Consider the following 25,390-nt stretch of genomic DNA (forward strand, 5'->3'; position numbering starts at 1 on the left):
AAAAGGAGGAAGAGCAAACAAAGTTTCAGTGTGTGATATTTTTGTATTCTTACACACAGAAAGCACTTTTTTGCAGCATTTGAGATGCACTACATTAAACTGCTAAGTTAATAAATAGAATTTTTAGATGAAGTCATCAAATACAGAAACAATGATGTATTTACATGAGTGATATAGGGATAATTTAATCCCTTCTTAACAATTAACATTGAAGGACACATCCGACAATGCCTGATCTTTAGGTAATAAGCTAGCACTAGAATAAAGCTTGTGACCAGCTAAAACATAAAAATCTTAATTATAAAAGTTTAAGAAGACTGGATAAATATTCCAATTTTTAAAAATTCTTTGTGAAGCTGGGTACTTGAAAATATAATAATTACAGCCATTTGAATTAGTTCTTAAAGAAAACAAAATACTCTTTAAAGACATATCAGAGATTTACAAGAAACAATATAGACAACTTAAAATTTCAACAAGAAATATTTCCTAATTCATTTTCAGGTTCTTTAACCATTAACTGGTGAGGTGGTAATATGGGAATTCTTAATTTAATGTATAGGATCCATTTGTTAAAAAATTCAAATATATGTTTGTTGTAGCATCTTATATGTTGATTATTTCATTCACAGAAAAATAGTGCACAACTTTCCTGCTAAATTTGGCTAAATCTCTCTCTCTACATCAGCACAACTTTTTACAATTTTCAATGACAAGTGGTACATGAATGATTTGTTAGAAATCCATACATGTTTACAAATTAAAATACTTTTGGAAATTTTGTAATCAGACTGGAAAATTCACACTGCATAAGGGAGGTGCAGTCTGCTTGTGGCTGTGTAGTACTGAGATGTTTAATGCTTCACTGTACATCAAGGAAGTCAAAGGGAGTACCTCCAATGGTGATTAAAACTTCATATTTTACAGCTAACTAAATTTATCAGTTTTTAAACCCATTTAGAAATAAGTAAATATTCAAACTTATTTTTGGAATTAAAAATCTGAAAGTATGGATGCTAGTGCTTGTTCAAACAAAGAAAATGAGCAGGAAGTTGTGCTTTATTTTGGCATATTGAGTACTCTGGTCAATGTGCTAGCTCCTGTAGAAGTGTATGTTCACTTCAAATTTACATTGTAAACTTCACTTCACTTCAAATTTACATTGCAAATTTGAAGTGAAATATACTAGCTAACTATACCCTCAAGAGGTCTGAGATAAACTGAATCTTTAACCACTCTCAAAGCCAGATCTCTACAAATGAAGTGAATAAGTGGAAAGCTCCCAAGAGCATCTTTTGGTGCTCGTAACCACCCCCCACCCTTCAATCTGAAGCAGTACTAAATCTAATTTTTTGTTTTTAAAGAAATTTGAAAGCGTTTCTATAAATTTTGTATTAAAGTTATTTACACAACACTTTACAATATCATCAAAGTACAAACTCTGATGATATTGTTAATGCTTTTGTTAACAGAAAAGCCAAAGAAAATATTTATCTGTACTTATATTGTTGAATTCTATTTGAATTTTTTTTTTTTTTTTTATAGGCTCTAAACACTTCATAGGCATATTACCTAAATTACCTAATGGAAAAGATGGCCCTTAATTTCCCTATCAAGAACAAAAGTTGTCACTGCAAGTATTTCAATGCCCAATGATCAAATCAAACTATGAATTGTTCCCTAACACAAACAAAACATGGAATATATTAAGTAAGGGTTTACTTTTTTCAAGGTTGCTGAAGTTGGAATAAAAAAAGAAAATACTCTTTAAAGATATATCACGGGTTTAAGAGAAACAATCTACACAACATAAAACAAACATACACTATAGTGCCAACACTGCTGTGGTATTTTGTGCTGAAGCATTAAGTAATAATGGAATGAAACCAATCAATCTTGAGAAATTTAGAGACAAAGTATAAGGAAGTGGGTTTTTTTTTTTTTTTTTGAGCTGTTTAAAAAAACAGAATTTCTAAAACATGAAAATCATTTACAAAAGATTAATATGCAGTCAGAGCAAATTTTATCATTCCAAGCATTAGAGAAACACTTGTTGAGAACTGCTGGAGAATTCATCGCCAAAACATGACTTCTAGAATAAATGAGGAAATGGAATGTGATAGATGTTGAAAGACTTCATAGGCAAAACAGACGTATAAACTTAAAAAACCAAATTGGTATTCTCTTTGATTGGCTAAATCAACTGACTGCATAAAATATATCACATATATCAATTAACAGCTGAATCTATCAGCTAAGACTTTCACTTCACTGGGACTGTCAGGAAACACAAACAAGCTCTGAACTGAAAGGATACATATTAAAAATGATCTGTATTAAAAAAAACTGCTTTGGCATATATGCATGAATGGTGCTACCACCATGATAGAGCATCATTTGAGACTTATGGCGGGGGTGGGGGGGGGGATTTGAGAAGTAGTAGATTTACTAAACGATCTATCAAAATTACATTGTAACTGATACAGTGTTTAGCAAATCTATAATTTCTAATTTTTATATTTAGATATTAGAGGCTGTAGTTCGCTGATATGAGGTGGAAGAAGTACGGTTTCCCCATGAGTTATTCTGGATTTTTTCAGCCCACACGACATGCAAATTGGTGCACAAACACATACTTGAATGGGCATAATACACATGACAGAATATAGCTTAAGTCACTGATGTGCCTAAAACCCAACAACACACACACATTAAAAGTTCTCTACTGAATTTCTGATTATTTGTTGCATGAAGAAACAAGCTCTTGAAAAAAGAATTTCATGTATTTTTGTAAAATAAGAAGCCTGAGATTTCTGTTCACTTCCCAGACAGTGACTGAATTGGAAGTAAATTTAGTGAATTAAATGGATCATAAATCTATGTCTGGAAGTTCTAATAAAGACTAGTTTGGCATGCATAACAAGATTGGAAGAGAAATGCTTGGATATTACTAAATTACATGAAGTTATAAATGAAAATTCTTAAATGAGTTGTTAAAACAGAAGTGTGTAGCCTTGCATATTAATCCTGCAATAAACATCTGATGAAAATTCCCAGAAGAATCTGATGGTTGTCACTTGAAGAGGGGAACAAAAAAAAAAAAAAAAAAATATCAAACTGATATAGTACCAAATGATCTACTCAGAATCCTCCACACAAAAAAAAAAAAAAAGTATGACTCCTATTTAAAAAAAAAAAAATTTTAAAGGAATATGCTGTACTAAGTAAGAAGGTTCTAAAGATTCTCTTTCCATTCATATCTACTGAGCTTATGCAAACTAGGATTTTTTTTCTGTGGTTATTAGCATTAGCATTAGTAGAGGCATTTGATGCAAGAAAGCAAGCTTATGCAGCATCAGCCAAAAAAAAAAAAAAAAAAAAAAAAACCCACTTCCACTTCACCCCTCTGTTCGTTCAAAATACCTGTCCAGCTGAGCCTTAAACTTATTTAGGCTAACAACCTCCACCACAAGGGATGGAAATCTGTTCCACCAACCAACCACCCACCCACTGGCTAAAGGCAAATTTCCGCACGTCCGTCTATCCTACATCTGTCTTTCCTCAATTTGAATTTATGCCCTCTCAGGTGATTTTTCTGAGCTAGAGGAAGAATCCCATCAGCATTGAGCATGCTTAAACCATTCAAGGCTTTATACACCTCTATCAGATCACCTCGCTGGTGCCTAGTCTCCAGACACTGTAATTTGCAAAACTTAAGCCTTTCTTCATAAGAGCACCCCTTTGTTCCATTCACTAATCTTGTTGCCCTTCTCTGTACTCGTTCCAGCAGCTCTACATCCTTCTTGAAATGAGGCCTCCAGACCTGTATACAGTACTCTAGGTGTGGCCTGACCATCGCCTTATACAATGGAATAATCACCTCCTTATCCCTGCTGGAAAAATTCCTGTATATCATTGACAATACTCCATGAGCTACTCTTGCAGCCCGTCTGCACTGCTTTTATTCTAAAAGCAAAAGACAGAACTTATTTAAAACTGCAGCCAATGTTAGGGTTATTTCTGACTTCTTTGTTCCAAATATTGATGAACTAATGTGAATTATTCAATACAAGCCCCTCATTAAAGAACTGGTTAAAATGTACTGTTTTACTGGTATAAAAAAATAAATTTTTATATATTATGTTATATCTTTCTGTATTAGATATTTAGAAATCAAAAGCAATTTGTGACATACTCATAATGTGTGTTTATAGGACTACTTTTGGATTTTCCCTAATTTTCATGTACAAATTTGAAAATAATTCTTAAAATCAAATTAAAAAAGAAAAAATTTTAATAGCATAGTCAACAAAACCTAATTTTGTTAGGTAAAATAGATAGGTTAAATGTAAATAAATAAATATATAGTGCTGTGTAGGTGGTATGAACACAAAGCTTCATAGACCACCTCCTGGGAAACACTACTGTAGAGGGCCAAAGAGTTTGTCAAAGTATGCCTTACAATTACATGTCTGACTTGTTTATCTAGAAGTCTAAACTGAATTGAGTATTGTGGGTGGTGTTCATTTCATTTATTCATTTTTCTCCCTTTTCTTTTGTTCTATAAAGGAAGATTTAAAACAGTAAGCTATTTTGTTTATGACAACTTTTTGTTTGAGATACCAAAAAAAGTAAGTAAATAAATAAATAAAAAATAACAGAAATTGATGGTGATCAGTGTTTAAAGAGAGCTGTAATTTTCAAATGATAAACTTTTTAGGAGGCACAGATGAGAAGATCTGTAGCAGACAACTATATCTACATGAGCCAAGAAAATCACTCATGAAGAGTGGAGAATCATAATTCATTAAACAAACAAATGTTTTTGCTTGTCTGATGCCATGTGAGATGGGCAAGCAGTACAATGGCCATATCACATGGGTTCAATTTTCATGTAACTGTAAAAGAAGACTGAAAATGCTGAGAAACTGAAAATGCATTCAACAGATTCCATATCACATGATACATGAAAAAAAAAGTGTTAAAAAAGTGTACATTTTAAAATGTTAACATGTCTGAGGTTAAAAGATTTCTTAGTTATATGTAGGGACCAGTGACAAAACAAATATTAAAACTAATGATAATAAAAAAGGGGTAAAACAATGATTCCGAAACCAAGAAGTAATCAAGTAAGTCAGAACATTGAGATTCTCTGTTCCCAAAAACCTTAGTTATCACAACTGTTTTTTTTTTTTTTTTTTCATTGCAAAGGTATTCTTGTTATATACTTGAAGCCATGTGGTACAACCACAAATAAGGAAGCATATATCAATTTTATGAAAAAGCATCATTGCACATTTTACAAAAAAAGATCCTGAACTTCAATAACAAAAATGATTTCAACATCATTTCAAAGCAATACTGCCAATCTAGTCCTACCCTTCTGACCACAGAAGGTGACTTTTTATTATTACTATTAAGGATAAAGAAAAAAGGGCTAATTTTTGATTCACACAAGGAAGCCTAATTTGCCACAACCATAATGCTATAAAGTTTCATTAGTTTCTTTTAGGTTGTTTCATTAGTTTTATTAGTCCGGGCAAAAGCAGCCAGCCACAGACCCTTTATGGCAACAATTGGATGTATTATGGCTTCAGTCTATAAATTAAATGATCACAATTCCTCAATGGAATCGCATTACTAAAAATTTCAAACTTCTATAGTTAAGGCCAACTGCATAGGCTAAATATGCACAAGCATATGCATATACTCAAATTAAGGGAAATTTTCTGACATATTAGATATCTTCAGATACAGATATCTTCAAAAAAAAAAAAAAAAAAAAATTTATTAAAAATTAAAATGAGAAAAAAAAAATTGCATTTCAACATGTCATTCAATAAATAATAAATGCCCTTCATTGGGGATGGGAGGGAAATAAAAGCTTGAAAAAGTTTAGCATATGTCAGAAAATTTCCCTTAATTTGAGTATATGCATATGCTTGTGCATATTTTTATGCTAATATTTTCATGTGTATTTTTATGCTAATATTTTCATAAAAATACATATGAAACCAGAACAGACTAAAAAATACCATTATGTCAGACTTAATAAAACCAAACAAAGGCAGCAGAGAATAAAACTGAGACATGATATCATACAAAAAAGGTAAACAGAACTGACAGTTTAAAAAAGTGAACTGAATAAAAATAATAATGAAAGTCTACCATATGTGGAAACAGAGGTACAAAGGAATAATCTGAAGAAAATTCCAGAAGTGAAAAACATCTAAAGTTGTGTAATATTTTCTATAGATTTGTCTTGCCATTCCTAGTACCTTTTCATCCATTATTTTAATTGACATTTCAAAATTCTCATCTTTTGTCTGTTTCTTGCTTTTAAAATTAAAATATCATTTTGATCAATTTATATCTTAGTAGTACAATGCTGCCTTTAGTATTAAAAGTTTGAAATACAAGTACAGTGGACCCCCCACTTTGCAATATTAATCCATTCCAGAGACACCATCGTATTGTCAAAATATCATAATGAGAACCCAATAACACATTATTTTTTCGTAATTTGTTCGGAAATTGAAAATTTCGCTATATAAGTTATTTATCTCTCTAAAAGGCGATTTTTATAATGGAAATTGTACATATTGATTAAAAAATTTTATTAAAACTAATATACTGATAAAAGCACAACAGAAAAAAATCACTTCAACTAAAGGATGCAAAAACAAAACACGTCGCCAACGCGTTTACAAACACTGCTATTGGCTGAGAAGGACCATGTGATCTGGTCGGAGATAACCATACGTAAGCCCATCACAAAGTGAAATAAGTAGGTGCCGGTTAGCATATTGGTTAGTGGAATCAGCTGCTTAAATTTTAAAAAACCAATTCAAATCATTAAAATGCACTACACTTTTGTTATCATAAGTTTGGTTATAAGAATCAATTTTGAACGCTTTGTGATATTTTTCTAAAGCACATTTCTGGAGGTCACTACCATAAAACAAAAACAATTTGCAGTTTCCAGTTTAATGGGCTTTTCTGATAGTACAATCCATTAAACAGATAGTAAACCCGATCTTACTGCATTATCGAAAGCTGGAATTCAGTGGGTTTTTTACGTTATAATGGTGAAATGTGTTTCCCCCTTCCATGAAATCTTCAATCATATGAAGAACATAATAAATTTTCGGAATATTCTCTTCATTCCTATATTTTTAATAAGCTTTGTAAACTTGCTACTTCATATGTCACTTGCGTACATCATGGTAGTTACAATTGTGCGTGCCGTGTTCTTTGTTACTGATTGCTTATTTTTTTATTGTTTTAATCCTCCCCCCCAAAAATGTCAGCGCACAGAAATATCAATTAGTTGGTATGTACATATTACAGTAATATTAATTAAGCTATGTAAGTAAGCGTAAATTTATTTTTATTTTGCTAACCTGTGGAAAATATTCTTTCAATTTTCATGTATCATTTAATTTGTTAATTGGTAAGGTAATAAAGTATAAATTTGTGTTTTATATCTTTACTTTTATAGCCTGTGGATGATAATCCTCCTATTTTTACTTATTAGAACCAACATCTATTAGAATTAAAATCCAATTCACAAATGTTATCACTTACTATGTATCGTACAGTGAAGGGTGTTTTATTATGGAGAGTCCATCGTAAAGTGATTTGATCATACAGTGAACCAATCATCAGCGGAAGTCCACTGTAATAATAATAATAATAATAGTATTAGATACTCTACCTCCACTAGAGACACTCTGCAGGTTTTATGTTTATTTACTAATTTCTGTGATGTAAGGGCTATACGGTGCCTCTGTAGCCAGGTGGGGAAGGAGCAGCAGTGCGTAACATACGTTTCTTGATTAGACCGGGGTTTGAGCCCGTCACCACCAAATACGGAGGATGCGGAAAGGTCAGGGAATGACCACCGCATATTCCCAGAGCAATATGGCCTTAGTTGCTAATGCTCCTAAAAACCAAATAACAACGACAAGTAAGGGCTATAGCCACTCCTCTCTCTCTCTCTCTCTCTCTCTCTCTGGGTTGCGGGGTAATTGAAACACTATACTCTACTCTACCTTTGCCTGCTGATATGCTGTGTAGCTCTTCCCTGAAAAGACAGGGCATCAGTGGCCAAACTGTCATTCTATATCTTACCAAGTATTTTTCCCATTTTTTCTTTATATTCAATGCATACCCTCCAGCTTCACTAAATTAGGCTGATTATTCTATTCTTCTCTAAATTCATTTCAGTATGTTTTAGACAAGTGAAGGAGACATAACATCTCACTGGTTTTCTGGAAACATTTTTTGTGTAATTCTTTTGTGATAACGTTGTCTATAAGGAGACTTACCATCTCACTGACATTTGAGTTTTCCTCTTTCTTACAATTACTTTATTTACTTTATATATGGGTGGACTTAAAATTAGTTAAAATTAAAATTAGTATAACTGATTTTAAACTCGCTATACTTTACTATACAGACAAATGTAATATTAATCAGACTTACAGAAAAAAAATTAATCATTTGATTTTAATTTAGTTACTTATGTTAAATCTGTTTATTATTACCTAGCTCAATGTTAATTTGCATATTTACATTTGATTTAGACCTGTCAACTGACAGTATTGACATTTAAATTTGCATTTTGGTTTGTTATGTTTGATTAATTAACCTTTAAAGGGCAGTGGCCATAACGTACATTTTACTTCTTGAGTTTGAGGACTATTTCATTATTTATTATTTGGTCAGCCTATAGGATTCCTATAGCAGTCAATGATTAAAATATAATCCTTTTTGAAGTTAAAAGTGGTGCTCATAACATGGGAATTTGCTGCATTTGTAATGTGGTTTAGACTTTACTTTTTTATGCTTTATTTCCTGTTCAGGTGGCAGATTCAAGAATATCGTATGTATACCATTCAGTGTTAGGTGAAGTTCAATTTGAGGGGACAGCCTCAGGATGACACGAATAAAATATAACACACGAAAAAAATTATTCAAAAAAAAAAAAAAAAAACAAAATCCAAAAACATCAGAAATTAAAAGGAGAAATAAGACGTATAGAGCAGCAAATGATTTGCTACTTCATCAGAAGAGATTAAGGACATTTTTAACAGATTGTTAAATAGCATTACATGCCACATTCTAATCAATCAGAATTCTATAAAGTTATATCTCTAGTTTTTTTTGTTTTTTTTTTTTTGTAAAACAATATTCGTTTTTAAATATTTTAAATCTTCTCTCCTATAATCCCTCAAGTTTTAAAAAAAACTGAATAAAGTAAATATTAGTACTTTGTAATCAGGCCGAACAACCTAGCACAGATATCACCCAGGGTAAAAAAAATTTGTACTGAAGTTCATGCCATTCCTGTCTTGAATATGCTCCTGTAGCTTAGTACAGAATTTTAGCATACACTTTTATATAAGACATGATAACACATTGGGAGGCATACCTGCATTACAATTCTTAGGACAAAATTCAATTACCATAGCAGCTTTATACAGTTAAGTCTAGTAAAATACCATCAGATAAAAAGATCATAAATGAAGGCAACAATTCCCCTTAAAACATTTAAACCAGTTTTAGCTACCTTATTATTTGTTTCTTAATCAGATCCTATTCTTAAAAAAAAAAAAACAACATATAATACATTTTCCTATATTTTGACGGAGTAATATGGCCTTAGTGGCTAATGCTACTAAAAAAAAAAAAAAAACCAAAAAAAAAAAAACCAACCTAAATGTTGGATATTGTTCATAATATGGAACGCATGCAGTTATCAACCAAATGTCAAGAAAACTTATTTTGTTAAGTGTGTTACATATCAGGCACATTAGCAAATAGTAAATAATTCATGATTTATATCAAAATTAGTGAAACCATCAACATGAAAATTTGTTGCAAAAATTACTAAGATATTCTAAGTAGGCATTGAAATTTTGAAATGGATCAGCACTCCTGTTCTAAATTTATAATAAAATTTCTGTAGGGGAAACTGGGTAGGGGAAAAAGGAATTGAGCTTAGAACCATCTATCTCTGGGATAAACAGAATATACATTGATAGCAATTGGCATTTTTCTTTTGATTAATGAGAAAACATACTTTCCTTTATGCCAATTTTGTAGGGGGAGTGGCAGAAACAAAGGCTATGAAAATCGTAAGTGGACCTGCAATTTTCCCAAGAGCCAACAGAATGTACGTTGAAAAATTTGCCATGATTCAACTTTTCATTCTAGAGTAATATGCAAAATATACTTTCACCTATATATGTTTGTAGTTATGTGTGTTGGGGGGGGGGCTATTTATCAATCTCAAAAGCTTTCTAGGAACCAACAAAACACGCTGAAAATGTGATACTGATTGAATTTTTTCTTATCAAGTAATATCTAAAAATCCGATACACTTCCATTACAAGTTAGTTAATGTCTGCAGTGCATTTCATTTCAGATGCATTCTATATATTTCTTAAAAATTAATTAATTTTTTTTATGATTAACTTAAGTGAAAAGTAAATATAGTTATATCCTTATCATTTAATTACTAAGATTATAACTTCACAGAATATTGAATAAAGCCATACAGTTTAATTACAACTGTATAATATTTACATGGACTGTAATGCTAACAATGTGACATTAAAACTACATTTAATCTATGAATTTCGTTTTTCTGTACAAAGTGTATAGAAAAAAGAAATAATAAATGCTGGATTTCTATTTTTAATGAAATTCTGGATGGCTTGATAAATCTTTCTATATGAACCAAAAATAAAATTTCATAAGAATTTGTCAAGTGAGAGTCGAGTTGTTACATGTGGGTGGGCAGAGCGACAGACAGATATGATCAAGATAACATGCACCTATGCATATATGCTATTGCATCTAAATAAACCACTAAAACAATGAATCACATTTTTATATATCAATACATTCAGTGTATGTTGTGTGTAAATAAACAAGAAAATTATGTAATAACCTTCACCAGTTAAAGGTTAATTACTGATTCATTCAGCTGACATAGGCCAACTCCACTTTGGCTTTTTTGTCTGGTAACAATGAAAATAAACTAAATGTACAGAAAATATACGATTTTCCATTTTATAAATTTTTAATAAAAAGGTTTTTGATTAAAAAGTTTAATGAATGTTGCAAAATATTAATTTTATTTGATAATAAATTTTTACTGTTAATATTCTTCAATATAATACTTGTTCCATCATGTTTGCCACTATTCAAACATTTCTGGAAATCTTTTGTAATGCTCTTATGTAGTCAATCATGATTGACTAGATTTCTTAAATTGATTTAAATCATTTTCCTTTCATGTACTGTTTTAATTTTTAGGAATAGACAAAAGCTATACGATACCAAATCAGATCAATAAGATGTGTATGTCAAGCCATACGATACCAAATCAGATCAATAAGATGGGTGTGTGCGCCAAGCCATAAGATACCAAATCAGATCAATAAGATGGGTGTGTGCCAAGCCATATGATATTAAATCAGATCAATAAGATGGGTGTGTGTGCCACAACTGGAATGTTTTTTCCAAATAGTCAGTCAAATTGTCCACATATTCTCATTTTCAGTACAAACCAAATATAAGAAAACCAAGCATTCACTCAAAGCAATTTTCCACTACACTAGCAGGTGTTAAAGTTGTGTGCATGCTAGAAAGATGTCAGTATAAGCATTTCACAATATTTTAGCTACCATTATGCATTCAAAAATAAGTTCATTCACTGAATTTTTTTTATCAAAACCTTGTACAGCCATTAGCATTAGCTAAATTAAATTTGCCACACATATTTAAACAAATATTACTTTCATGAAATAAGTACAGATTACCTTTTACCTTCGCTAGTTTTTTTTAACTAACAGTATTATAAATTTATGACCACTATATTTCTTGAATGAAATATAAACTGTCCTTGAGAATTAAAAAAGCAGAATAAATAAAACTAAAACAAACATATTTATCAGACAACCAACACAACACGAAAACTAGAAGGGGGGATAAGTAATTTAAGATATCTCCCAATAAAGTTAGAGCAGCTAGTAGATATTTGACAAATAAAAATGAGCAATACATATTAAGTGAAGTAATGAATCCTATATATTAAATACATAAACTTAACTCATTTCACTCAAGTTAAAACAAAGACTAGGACTGGGTAAACATTTTAGCTCAGAGACTAATTTCTGAGGTGAATTTCAGAAAAGACTGATTCACACTACTAACCATAACACAATGCCAACAAATCAATATCTGTACAACTTAAATATACTTCAGCAATACTTCAGGGAAAGCACAGAAATATATTATTCTCACTTGGTTTGGTAGCAAAATAGTTAAAGTATCTGTAAATCAGATTTCCATGTTCTGGAATCAGATTTTTCCTTTTGAAATAATGTACAGGGTGAGATAATAACATAATGGCATAACAAAAATAATATACAGGCAGCATTTGCCCAGTCCTGGTCTAGGGTGTGTAAACATTAAATAGAAAATTCAAATTGAGGATGAAAAGAGAATAGTTTAGATACTCAAAATAGAACAACTGACATAAAGATGTATAAAAACCTTATTTAATTAATCTACTTAAATACACAAATTAAGATCTTTATTGAAATATTTTGTTTTCAATAAGAACTGTGGCTCAATACCAAGCTTACACACCTAAAACTCACACAAGCACGAAAAGATTTTGATAGATGAGTGGTAGAAAATAGGAACAAGCAAACTTGTATTTTTCTCACTGGGTCAAGCTAAATTACTTTTACTTTGATCTTCATCTACATTATTATTATCACAGAACACCCTTTAGAAATAATTTGCACTTATATCACTTAGGCAGCCTGAGATTCTATTCACAAACTTTTGAAACGTGAGAATTTCATATATGAAACAACTCAAGGAGTTTCTAATGTCCCAGATATTGAAAATTTATATATGGATAATATTTTTACTTACTCCAAATTTTCTGATTCAAGATTTTTAAAACTTTATTTTATTAAATTTGTGTGCAGTTATGAATTGCATTAACGAGAATTTAAAAATTCGCACAAAATAAAAAGTTTTAAGCAAAGTATAAATTCTTTAGAAGAATAATGGGCTTAACTGTTAATAATAATTTTAAAAAAAAATGTCACAAACATAACATTTCTTCATGTACATAAATCTCTACCAAATTTGTTTGAACAAATACATTTATGATTAAAAGCTGCCTTTGTATTACTATTATATAAAACAAAAAATAAATAAAAATCCAAAAATATTCTTTTCGTTAAATTTTACCACACTTTCCTAGCACACTGCTCTCACTAACCTTTGATATTTTTGAAACCCCCTTAAGATGAAGAAGAGCAGGTTTTGCATTGTTGTATGATGTATTTATATTGATAAATTGAGGTAAAGATAACTTTCTCACCCTCCCCCCCCTTTTGCAGTTAAGTAAGTAACCTGCAAAGTGCACCATTCAAGTAGACTACCATCCAAAGCACATACAGTGCAATTAATGATGAGCAGGAATCTGTTGTTTGCAAAATTGTGCCTACCACAACTGTCAATGGCTAAATTACACATGCAACAAGAGAATCCTTTGTTAAAAATCCTATTAAGATTAGTAATGCTATGATAGGAATTCTCTTTCTAAATTGCTAACTGCTGACTGATCACTAATACTAAGTTTCATTATGGCAGTCAGTGGAACAGTACCATCTTGTGACTGGCCCTCTGCTGGTATATCTAACAATGTCTTTTCATCATCCGTACCTGCAGCTTTGTTAACAGTGCCTACTATTTCATGGTTAGCAGATATATTAAACTTCACGTGCGATGTACAAGTATCTTCATCAGTTGTGGAATTTGAAATACTATCAGGTGGTGTAAGGTTTGTGGGAGTTCCACTAGAGTTTAATGGCACTCCCCGTCCTTTTGGAGAGGTCTGTTCTATTGCCACTACTTTAAGCTTAGAAATAATTGGGGATCTGAAATTATTAACTTCTGAAGCACAGTGATTTGGAGTAGAATCTTGACTGCACTGTCTACGAGGAGTTCCTGGTAATGATGTGGATAAAGGAGAACAGTATGCAGGAAGATAGCTCAATGCAATAGGTGGTGGTGGTGGAGGTGGTGGTGGGGGTGGGGGAGGAAGAGGTAGACGTTCTGGATCAATGTGTTCATGGTCCTCCATGTGGAATGTGGGATTCACACTAGATGATGCATTTGAATTGCTAGATACATTGGAAGGGGTGCGATGATGGGTATACACAATTCTCTGTGGAGTTCGTGGTTGAGATGAACTTAACGTAGAGACATTTGTTGATGAAATGGTGGAGCTTGGGTTGTCATAAGCATGAACTCCATCTTGATGGCATACATAATCTGGATAAATCCTTTCAATATGATACACATCAGGTCTTGCATAGTCCTGATAAATTCGTTCAATATAGTATGTAGTTTCAACTCCAGAACCCCTATATTCTTGATAATAGTGATACGACATTTCTGGTGGCCGGACGTAATCAGGATAATGGGGTGGTGGAGGAGCAGGAGGGTAACTGTCTTGTCTTGAAAATTCTAAAAAAGATGATAATCTTTCTCCAGGAGGAATTCCAACAGTTGTTGTTGTTGTTGTTGTCCCAATCCCTGAGCTTGAGCTGGCAATTCCATGATCACTCTCATTACTTGTGCTGGATGACTTGCGGCATGGACTCTGGGCATGAGGTGTGTAAGACCCACCAGAACCTATACTCGGATTATGTTGTGGTGAGTCAGTAAATCGAAGTGGAGGCCCAAACTCAAAATTTAACCCTGGCCTATAATGCCTTGTCTGTCCATGGTAAGTATTATGCGGATATCCTGATACAGAAGAAAACTCGTAGTCTGAACCAAGACAAAATGGTGAGCCTAAAAAAGAAATTAAAAGTATAAGTGCCTGCTTCCTTTCTATGCTCTGACATTAGGCTAAAAAAACTTAAATAGATAAACATAAAAAAATGTACTCATCATGGATACTGTAATGCAAAATAAAATGAAAAAAATTTAAGATAATTTATATAAAAATATTTTGTATGAAATGAGTCAATACAAAAAACTATATATATGCTGGGTGATCACTGAATTATAACCACCTACCTAACTGTGTTGGGCCACCATTCATATGGATAACAACCATTATTCACCCAGGCATTGATTCTACTAGATGTCTGAAGCCTTCAGTAGGGAACTGTAGTCATGCTGCCTGCAAAACATTGGGAGGCTTTCGGGTTTCAAAGTTTCACAGTGTCAGAATAAATAATGGTTGCATGTCCATGTGCCTCGCTTCCCATTCCAAAACACCCCACATGTGTTAAATTAAATTGATGTCAAGCAAATCTGGAGGCCAATCAAGAGGGTGGTATCTTCACTGTGTTCCTCGAACCACTCATGTGCAATGCGGGCCTAATGACATGGCACATTATTGTCTTGTCCTGGAAAACATGCAACATGGCAGGGTGCACTTGGTCTCCTAAGAGCTACCAGAAGATCTCACCAGTGAAACATTGGTGCATACTCAAGGGGGGGGGATCATAGTTCTTGCCAGAAAAACATGCCCCCATATTAAGCAACCACTGCCACCTGCCTGGTTAGTGGGCACCATGCACAACAACAGGTCCATGTACACATGCTACACCAAGTATTTAGCCTCATTGACCAGCACACTTGTTTCCAGTACTCCTGGTTTAAATATATGATAATATTTAAACCAGGGTGTTGTTGTTGACAATGATCAGCAGTGAGGAGTATCTCTTGGGTCACCTTGGGTCTCTCTTGGCTGTGGAACCCCATACTGTATTGTGATGTCAACTGTCACACAGTGAATTGCCATTGAGCACATAAAGCAGGTTATACCCTAGTTTACCATGAACATCTGGGCCACCGGATATTCCTTTAAGGTTCTATCGGTGGGAGGTGGTTTGACCCGTTCAACACCATTCTTTATACACTTTAACCAAAATAGGATTGAGAAACCAAGGCATACAATTTACAATACAGAAGCACCTGGCACTTCACAATAATGCCCCTTTGTAACTCTATGATATCTTTACTACATCCCATAACTGCTACTTTATCGCTTTAAATTGCAAGACCAGATGCGAATTACCACTGCTCTAGCACAGGAAGCTGTTTGGCTTTTTATACTGGAAGCATAGTCCACTACGGATGAGGTAGTGATAATTTAGTGATCACTGAATGTAAGTATCTAATGTGATCTCATGTGACCTTTATACAGCTCATACTGCTATCACACACACACACCATCTTTCAATGCGCAATTTAAGTTGTGCATGAAATCCAAGCATCATGTTACTCAGTTTATAGTTGTCAATGAGAGTGTGATGCATATTTTGATTTCTTACATATTCTGTGTATAAAAATTTATATTATAGTTCCTATATATATATACTACCAGCACTGTGAACAATGAGTCCAAAACAAAGTGTTTAAAAAAGAATCTATATAATATCAGTGTAGATACACTCTTAAGAAACTATGATGGTAGCGCGGAAGGCATTTGCTCTGTATCTCATGTGCTCTTCCTTCACAACGAGTTGCCATGGCATTATACTACCTTGAATAAATAATGCTTCACTAATAGAAAAGACTATTGTTACTTATTCTCAGTGAGTACCACCACCCAGACGGCACTGTTTCAAAGCTATTGCCCTATCATCGGTGGGTGGGCTGGTACCCTGGTATTGCAAACACAACAACAACCCAGTTGTGAAGATAATCACACAATATGGGAGATGCCAAAAGGTTTATATGATAATATTTAAAAATAACTAAATGCACAAGGCATAATACATTAAGAGTAAGCGTTTAATATCTATATAATATCGGTGTAGATACACCATAAAGTGTGTTTAGGGTCTAAGGGCACCAGGGGCTTCCCCCATCTCCGCATAGTCTACATTGTCGTGTGTTACAGAACACTGTAAAGGCCAGAGATTTAAAAGTGTATGGATATTGTTGGATGTAGTGTCACATACCGTTGTTCATCTGGCCATTTAGCTGCTGTATCCCTACTGAGGCCCAATGTTGCCCACACTTAGCCCCGTGGAGGCAAGCCATGTACATCAGTATTTTTAAATAAGTACTCTGGCAGGTCCTGTCACCTAATTTCCTGGGATTTCAGTGGCTAGGACCTAAAAAAAAAAGTGGGGGGGGGGGGTGCGCTAGAAGTTGGGTCAGGCCAAAGGAGTTTTAAGTTATACAGTGTGGAATTAAGAATTTTGGGTGTAGGGCTAGGTTAATTTTGACATGGGATGAACGCTAGTTGGAAAGCTAGAGGGGGGGGAAACTGAAGTCTGGGGGGTGAGAGACAGAAGTATAGGTTCGATAGAGTAGATGACCCCAAAATCAGTGAAGCAGGCCCATGCCCCACCAGAAGGAAAGAGGGGGCAGTGGGGAGAGACAAGGGGACCGTCAACTCCCCCCCACCAGGAGGACAGGGGAGAAACAGGGCCGTGCAAGGGAGCACAGGTTCAGGATCGCCACGTGGCATTGGCATCAATGCTGCATGAAGTCATAGTTGGCAGAGTCCAGTCCAGGTGGTGAAGTCATTTCAGTAGTGAGCTTCATGAAGATATATTTGGTAGTGTCAATCCGAGAGGGTCAATCCTGGGACAGAGAAGTCCCGTCCAGATAGTCGAGTCATTTCGGTGGTGAGTCAACTTGGTGGGGGGCGAAGCCAGAGTGGCAGTCATGATAGATCGAGGTTATATTGAGGCTGCATTGTAAAGGCACGATTATTGTGCAGGTTGAAAGTCTTCAAGGGGATTGCAGTACACTGAAGCAAGTAGTGGTCTTGACACATGGCTGATTAGGCCGTTTCATTGTCTGGTTGGGTCTGATTCTGAGGTTGTGGTAGGGTTTTCCACCTCGTGAAGAGGCCCTGAGCAAAGTTAGAAAAGGCTGTATAGGAGATGTTGCTCCTGGTCTCTTGGGATGAAATGAATTTTTGTGACGAGAGAAGATCTGAGGTCATCATATAGTAGGCAGTCATGCATCAAGTGGTCCCAGGTCTCCTGGGCATCACAATTGCAAAGGGAGCTGTCGGAAAGTCCAAGAAGGTTCAGTTTTCTGTGAAAGGCACCATGCCCTGTTAGGAGGTACGTGGTTAGAAGGCCTGGGGAGAACCAGGATGGTGATTTTGATACTTTGCATATGTCCGGATAAATTTGTGGGTGATAGCCCCATTGGTGGATTCAGATAATCTAGCTTGCCAGGTCTATTGTAAGTATATGTTAGGAGTCTGCTTTTTTCACTGGAATAGGTGTTAGCAGGGTCTGTGGTAAAGTCAATAAAGCCTCTGCTGAGCTGATACAGCATCCCCACATTGCAACCTCAAGGTCTAGGGGGCAGTACACCGGCGAGGACCTGTAGAGCGTGCATGCTGGAGGTGCAACATGCTCTAGTTATCGTAAGGAGAATTAGCCGCTGAATGATGTCCAACTTTCTTCGTCCTACCACAGTGGAGGCTTTGGTGAACCATATGCCAGAAGCGTAGGTGATAGCCGGTATGAATATGGCTTTAAAGAGTAATGCTAGAGTGCGTTTTTTGAGCCCCCAATCTTGGTAGGCCACCCTGGCAACTAGTGCAGTGTAATTTCTTATTTTCCTCTGTAGATAAGTTGAGGTGTGGGAGAAATGGTAGTTTGCTGTTGATGATAATGCCAAGGAGTTTCAGCTGGGTAACAAGCTTGATGGTTGTGCCATGTAGCTTGATTTGAGGCTGCCTCTGTGGATCAAGACAGCCCTTCAAGAGAATGGATTGGGTTTTAGTGGATGAGATGCTCAGGTGGTTTTTCCGGACCCACTTTGCAGGGTAGTAAGAGCTCTGTTGGCAGGTTGAGCCCTGGAGTCCCCTGCCAGGATCAGGGAGAGATCATCAGCATATGCCAAGGTCTCGACATCACCTAAGTCAGTACTGAGAAGCTCGTTAAGGGGGCCCCACGACAGAGCCATGAGGGCAATCTTGGTGGACACGACGTTCCACACTGGAGAAGGGAGCCTGAACCACAATGCTCCTGTCACTGAGATAGCTGGCAATGCAGTTGTAGAGATTTCCTGGGAGCTCAATGCGTCTCAGCCGTCCGAGGATGCAAGGCCACCATAAGGTGTCGAACACCCCAGGAAAGTCGATTGAGATGACGAGGAGGTACTTCTGGGTGCAGTTTCCGGCAGCATTGGTAATGGTCTCCGGCGCATTGACCATAGACATGCCCAGCTTGAATCCAAATTGATTTTGTGCTGGTGGCTGTGCAGTATTGTAGTGATTTTCCAGTCTGTCAAAAGAGCTGCTCAAAGACCTTACTCAGCACAGAACGGAGGGCAATAGGTCTGTACGAGTCAGGTCGATCATGCTTGATTGATTGAGTTTTTATTGGCGCATCAGCAACTATGGCTATAATGCGCCAAACCCTTGTCATAAAAAGTAAATACTTTCAGTGACCTACTGAATTAGGTCACTACGTCAGATTATAAAAACAAGTATAAACTGTAACATAATGTCTTAAAATAATAAGATTTTTTAAATATGAGTAAAAAGGTTTACTAATTTTAGGAAATTAAAAATAGCAGACACGTGGTCATTGTCGGATAAAATCTGACTGAGTGTATACGGCTCAGTCAGATGGTTAAAAGCAGTAAAACGAGCATTTCTAAAACTGGTACAGTCAACTAAAATGTGTCTGATTGTTAAGATTGTGCCACAGGACTCACACATAGGAGGGTCATCAGCCCTCAGCAAAAACGAATGTGTCAAATGACTATGTCCTATGCGGGTCCGGGCAAGAACAACTTCCTCCTTACGATTCCTGCGCAGACTAGACTGCCACGGTTCAATTACAGGCTTTATACAATATAGTTTATTCCCAGTCTGTCTATTCCACGAGTCCTGCCATCGGGAGTGTATGTTTTGGTATATTATTTGCCTGTAGTCTGTATAGGGGACTGACAGGCAGCGATTATTATTGCGGATTGCTGATTTGGCTGCGGTGTCAGCCAAATCATTTCCCCTAATCCCAATGTGGCTGGGAATCCAGCAGAAGTGGATATCATATTCACGTTCTCGAAGGAAGTGAATCTTCTGCTGAATGCTAGACAGAACCGGATGAGGATTATATCTCACAGATATTAAAGCCTGTAACACACCGAGAGAGTCAGAATATAAAATGAACCGTTGGTATTGGCATTTACTAATGTGATCCAAGGCTAACTCTATAGCATGCAGCTCTGCAGTAAATATACTGCATTCAGAGGGAATCTGCTCCAATGTAGAGCTGTCTGTAAAGACAGCAGCAGATCCCACATATGATTCCGACTTCGAGCCATCTGTGTAAACTGGTCGAAGTCAGAATGTTCAGCTCGGTGTGCTGAATAAAGCTGCAGGTAGACAGACGATGGAGTGTCCGACTTTCCCCAATTTCTAAGGGACAAGTCACATGCCGGGACATGAGCATGCCAGGGTGGAAAGGGTTGCTTTGGTGTTTGGGCAACCTTGTCTACCTTGATATTAAGTTCTTTGAGTAGCTCTTGGAGACGAATACCAAAAGGACGATTGGCAGTCTTACGGGTATTGTATAAATTTTCCCATCGTGGCTCAAAAACGAATGGACACGTAGGATGGTCTGGCAGGGATTTCAGTTTTAAAGCATACTTTAAAGACAACTGCTTATGTCGAAGCGATAACGGTGGTTCGTTTGCTTCGACGTATAAGCTCTGGACAGGAGATGTGCGATATGCTCCAGTAGCAATACGTAGGGCCTGATGATGGATGGGGTCCAGCCACCGCAGGACACTGTCTCTGGCTGAGGAATATACCTGGGACCCATAATCTAGTTTGGATCGCACAAGTGCACGGTAAAGCCAAAGAAGGGTACATCGGTCTGCTCCCCAAGATGTAGAGGAGAGCGAGCGGAGAATATTAAGCCCACGTGTACACTTTGTGCGGGGTTGACGAATATGATCCAAAAAGGTTAGTTTTTTATCGAATATGAGTCCCAAGAATTTTGTGTTTGCTGCTACTGGAATAGCATTTTGTCCGAGCCTTAATTCAGGTTCAGGATGAAGATTACGCTTGCGACAAAAGTGTACGCAAGCGGTCTTCTCCGGCGAGAACCTGAAGCCATTAGCTAGTGCCCAGGAATTCAGACTATCGATGGCTTTCTGCAGTTGTCTTTCAATAACCCTCATGTTGCATGACTGACAAAAAATGCTAAAGTCATCAACATAGAGGGCACTGTTTACAGTCGGAGGAAGTTGTTCTGTGATGGAATTTATTTTGATGGCAAAAAGCGTGACACTTAATACTGATCCTTGTGGTACTCCCTCCTCTTGGCTAAAGGAGCGAGAGAGTGAGGATCCCACACGAACTTGGAACGATCGATTGGCTAAAAAAGTTTGAATAAAAAAGGGGAGATGCCCTCTAAGGCCTAGCCTATGTAAATCTTTTAAAATGCCAAATCTCCAAGTTGTGTCATACGCTTTTTCCATGTCAAAGAACACCGACACCAAGTGTTCGCGTTTTAGGAAAGCATCCCGGATGGATGCTTCCAATCTAATAAGATGGTCCAAAGTGGACCGGTTCCTTCGGAAGCCGCACTGGATGTTGGAGAGGTCATTTGATTCGAGATACCATATTAAACAAGAATTAACCATTCTCTCCAGGATTTTGCACAGACAGCTAGTCAGAGCAATAGGACGATAATTGGTGGTGACTTTTGGATCCTTTCCTGGCTTAGGGAAGGCAAGAACGATTGCCTTTCGCCAGGAGTCCAGAAACTGCCCTTCAGTAAAGATTCTGTTATACAAAAGGAGCAGACAATCCATAGATTTTTGTGAAAGATGTTTAATCATGTCATAATGGATGCCATCTGGTCCAACTGCACTTGCTTTGGAAAGAGCGAGGGCTCTTTTCAGTTCCTGAATAGTAAAATCCCCGTTGTAGGGATAGAGGCCCTTGGACTTAAAATTAAGTGCTTCTCTTTCCAGTTTATGTTTCAGGACCAGGAACTCTGGGGAGTACGAGGATGTTGCGGAGATGTTAGAGAATGTTTCCCCAAGAGCATTGGCTATTGCAGTTGGATCTGCAATAGCGCATCCATTATAATCTAGGATTTAAGAAGGGTGGGATGTATATTTTCCCTTCATTTTCCGGATTTTATCCCAGACTACCTTAGAGTTGGTAGACTGGTTAATAGATGATGTAAAACGGATCCACGATTCCTTTTGACTCTGACGACGGATGTAGCGTGCTTTGGCTCATGCACGTTTGAAGGCTATAAGGTTGTTCGTGGTAGGATATCGGCGGAATATCCCCCACGCTTTGTTTTGAGCCTTTTTTGCTGCTGTGCATTGTGAATTCCACCAAGGTTGGGAAATGGTGGAAACCGGGCAGATGTTTTTGGAACAGCATTCGCAGCTGCTTGGACAATATTTTCTGTGATGTACTTAACTGCATCATTGATAGGCTCTTGACTGACTGTGCTAAGATCAAAATTTGCCTGATGTTGGTAGGCAGTCCAGTCAGCCTGATCAATCTTCCACCGGTCGATCATACAGTTTAGTTGGATTTTTGAGTATAAGTCGAATGGACGCAGTTTTCCAATCAGTTGGGAACCATCCCTTTAGCAGGCAATGGTTAAAGAGGTTTAGCAGTGTTTCAGGAGGGAATTTGGCAATTTTTTAATTATTTTGGGCTCGAGCATGTCCAGGCCTGGTGACTTGTTATTTCTCAGTCTCCCAACGGCCATAGAGAGATCCTCGATGGTGAAAGGCTGTTCCACGAGTGTTGAGTTATAGTTGTTATTGTCGAGACAAAGCTACTGTTTGTTTGGAGGGTTGTCATCTGGTGGCTGTTTGAAAGAGTGATCAAGTATGTTTGAAATCGAATGCTGCCAGGTGGTGGTGGTGGTCACGTGGCCTTGTGGAGCAAATAACTTCACCTCTTGGCAGTTTATTTGTTGTTATCTTGAACACGACACCCCAGGTGTCAGAGTTACCAACTGTTGATACCAAGTGCTCCCAGGACAGTCTTTTACACTGCCTGATCATCACATTGTAGGAGTTTCGAGTCTCTCTGTACTCCTGCCGAGTCTCTCTGTACTCCTGCCAGAGGTATTCAATTTCTGTGGGGGGGGGGGGCAGGATCGCCTGGCCCGTTGGAATGCACGCCTCTTTTGGTTTACTTCTGAGGGCCTAAAGCTCCCCTGAACACCTAGGGACTGCCCCAGGGATGGGATTTTTCCATTTTATTGCTGTATTTGCAGCATTCATGGTCATGGCAAGTGCAAGGTCATGGACGTAATTATGTCCATGACCTTGCGCTGATGGGAGTCTGGAGGCTGAACTTGCACGTTCTCAGTTTGTAGGCGCAATATCACATTGATGAGTGTCTCTTTAAACAGATTCCAGTCAGCTTTGTTCAAAGCGTATCTGTGTTGCTTCTGTCTCAGAATTGTGGACCGAGTGATCGATCTGTACATATCGAAAGTTATGGCTTGATGGTCTGAGGTAGACCAGCCCTCTGGCACAGTCCAATCCGACAGAAACCTAGCAAAGAACCTGGTGGAGAGAGTCACATCAATCATGGCTTCCCAAAGTGAGCTGCAAAACGTCGGCAGGTTGTTGGGCCTATTAATGACTTCCAGACAGCTATTAGCTAGGAACTCCTCCAACCGCTACCCATTTGTAGCACCTCTACACCCTGGGATCTCACTGTGCCAGAGCGCGGAGTGGAAATTTACGTTGGCACAGATGACAATCTTTGCACCTGCCAGTTCTGTTAAGACATGTTGTAGGTACTGGACTGCAGGTAGAATGTCCTCTCCCAGCCTGCAGTACCGAGAAATGGCACAGAACTCGCCCAGAAAGGAGATGATGTGGGCACAGGCAGCCCATGGAGAGCAGAGATGAGATATCTGCATCACAGTCAAGTGAGGATTCCTGACAGCGATCGCCACCCAGGATTTCACACCCCTCATTTCATTTGAATGAGTGTAGGGTTCTCGTATTAAGAGAATGTCGATGTTTTCCTCATCTGCCTTCTGTCGGAGTTGTCCCACAATGGCCTTTGTCCGCTGCGCATTTATTTGCAGGAATTTTATCTTGTTGCTGTTATACTGTTTATGCAGTGTCCCCATAATTTATTCGTTGTTGGAGCATGCTCTTGGCCTTGATGTAGACAGAGCATTTATTATCCCGAAGTGAGTGGGCATGAGGTAGTTTCTGGCTTTTACAGTTAGCACAGATTGGCTTGTTGGCCTTGTTCAGGCAGGTTTCATAGATGTGGCCTTTTTCAGCACAGAGACTGCAGGTCTGTTCTGTCTGGGTGCACGTGTGGGTCGTGTGACCGAAACAACAGCATCTGAAGCATTTTGGGACAGCTACGTGCTCCTTGTAGCAGTGGGAGTCCCAATTTATGTACACTCGATTGTGGTGGGTCAGTATGTGCCAGGCTTTTGGTGCCAGTTCTATAACCCAGTTGAAGGAAGTGCCACTTCTAAACTTCATTTAGTACTTTGGCTTTATCAGGTTAGCTGGATCCTCTTTTGGGAGTGCGTGCTGGAGGTTACGCCTGTACAATTCATCTCGTATGGTGTTGGGGTCCAGGCCCTTGTCGATGTCAAAAATTACTATTGAGGGTGACTTTTTCCTTGGGGGCTCATCTAGAAGGCCCAGGGTGGGTTATCTCAGCATTTGTTAATATTACGTCAGCATCGTCCTTCGAGTCAGTCTCTATGATGATGCCCATATTTCGGGTCTTTCAGATGGATTTTATTTTAGTGTTTCTCAGGTCATCAGTAAGGGAAGCAATTACAGTCTTCTTAATCTCTCGCTTCTTTCTGGTGCATTGGCTTTGGCCGGCTTGAGAACTAGCAGGTGTGGTGTTGGTAGTAATGCCTTTCTTTTTGGTGGCGGGTCCATTCTCGTATTTGGCTTTGTGTTCCTGAGCACATCAGCAAAAGTTGGGGTGTGCTGCAGCATTTGTGTGCCCCTACATTTGAGGTATGCCTCGAGTTTGGCCTCATTCCTCTCAGAAGCAAGGTGAACACTGTGCAGGATGGTTTCAAGCTTTGTCCAGATACCAACAATCTCGCCCCGAAGGGTTGAGATAATGTGGCTGGAAGACTCTTTTAGTTTATTTTCTAGTTCGACTCACAGGGACAATACCTGCTCATTGACGGTGCCCTCTGGAAGAGAGTTGGGTCGATATTAGTCGACTCTTGTTGTTTTGTCGTCTTTTCGCAGTTGTCTTGTGTGGGGACCTGGGATCCCTGTGGCTCACTTTGTGAGCGGGTTTCCCTGCCCGATTAGGGAAATACCCGTTTTTCTGTACTTCTTTCTGGATACC

The 25,390-nt window shown here is 37.3% G+C and overlaps 1 protein-coding gene across 1 annotated transcript in view; it reads right to left on the minus strand.

Annotated features, from left to right (window-relative positions):
* Nucleotides 1-13,618: 13,618 nt before the first annotated feature.
* Nucleotides 13,619-25,390, minus strand: part of LOC150088443 (mitogen-activated protein kinase kinase kinase 11-like) — a 241,747-nt gene continuing 229,975 nt past the window's right edge. The window contains exon 9 of the mRNA XM_090370160.1: nucleotides 13,619-14,898. Within this exon, the coding sequence (XP_090226286.1) occupies nucleotides 13,619-14,898 (1,280 nt within the window). The remainder of the gene's footprint in view (nucleotides 14,899-25,390) is intronic.

Source organism: Mastigoproctus giganteus, chromosome 3 (assembly GCF_048544385.1).
Source record: "Mastigoproctus giganteus isolate SK-2022 chromosome 3, ASM4854438v1, whole genome shotgun sequence".
NCBI classification, from domain to species: Eukaryota; Metazoa; Arthropoda; class Arachnida; order Uropygi; family Thelyphonidae; genus Mastigoproctus; species Mastigoproctus giganteus.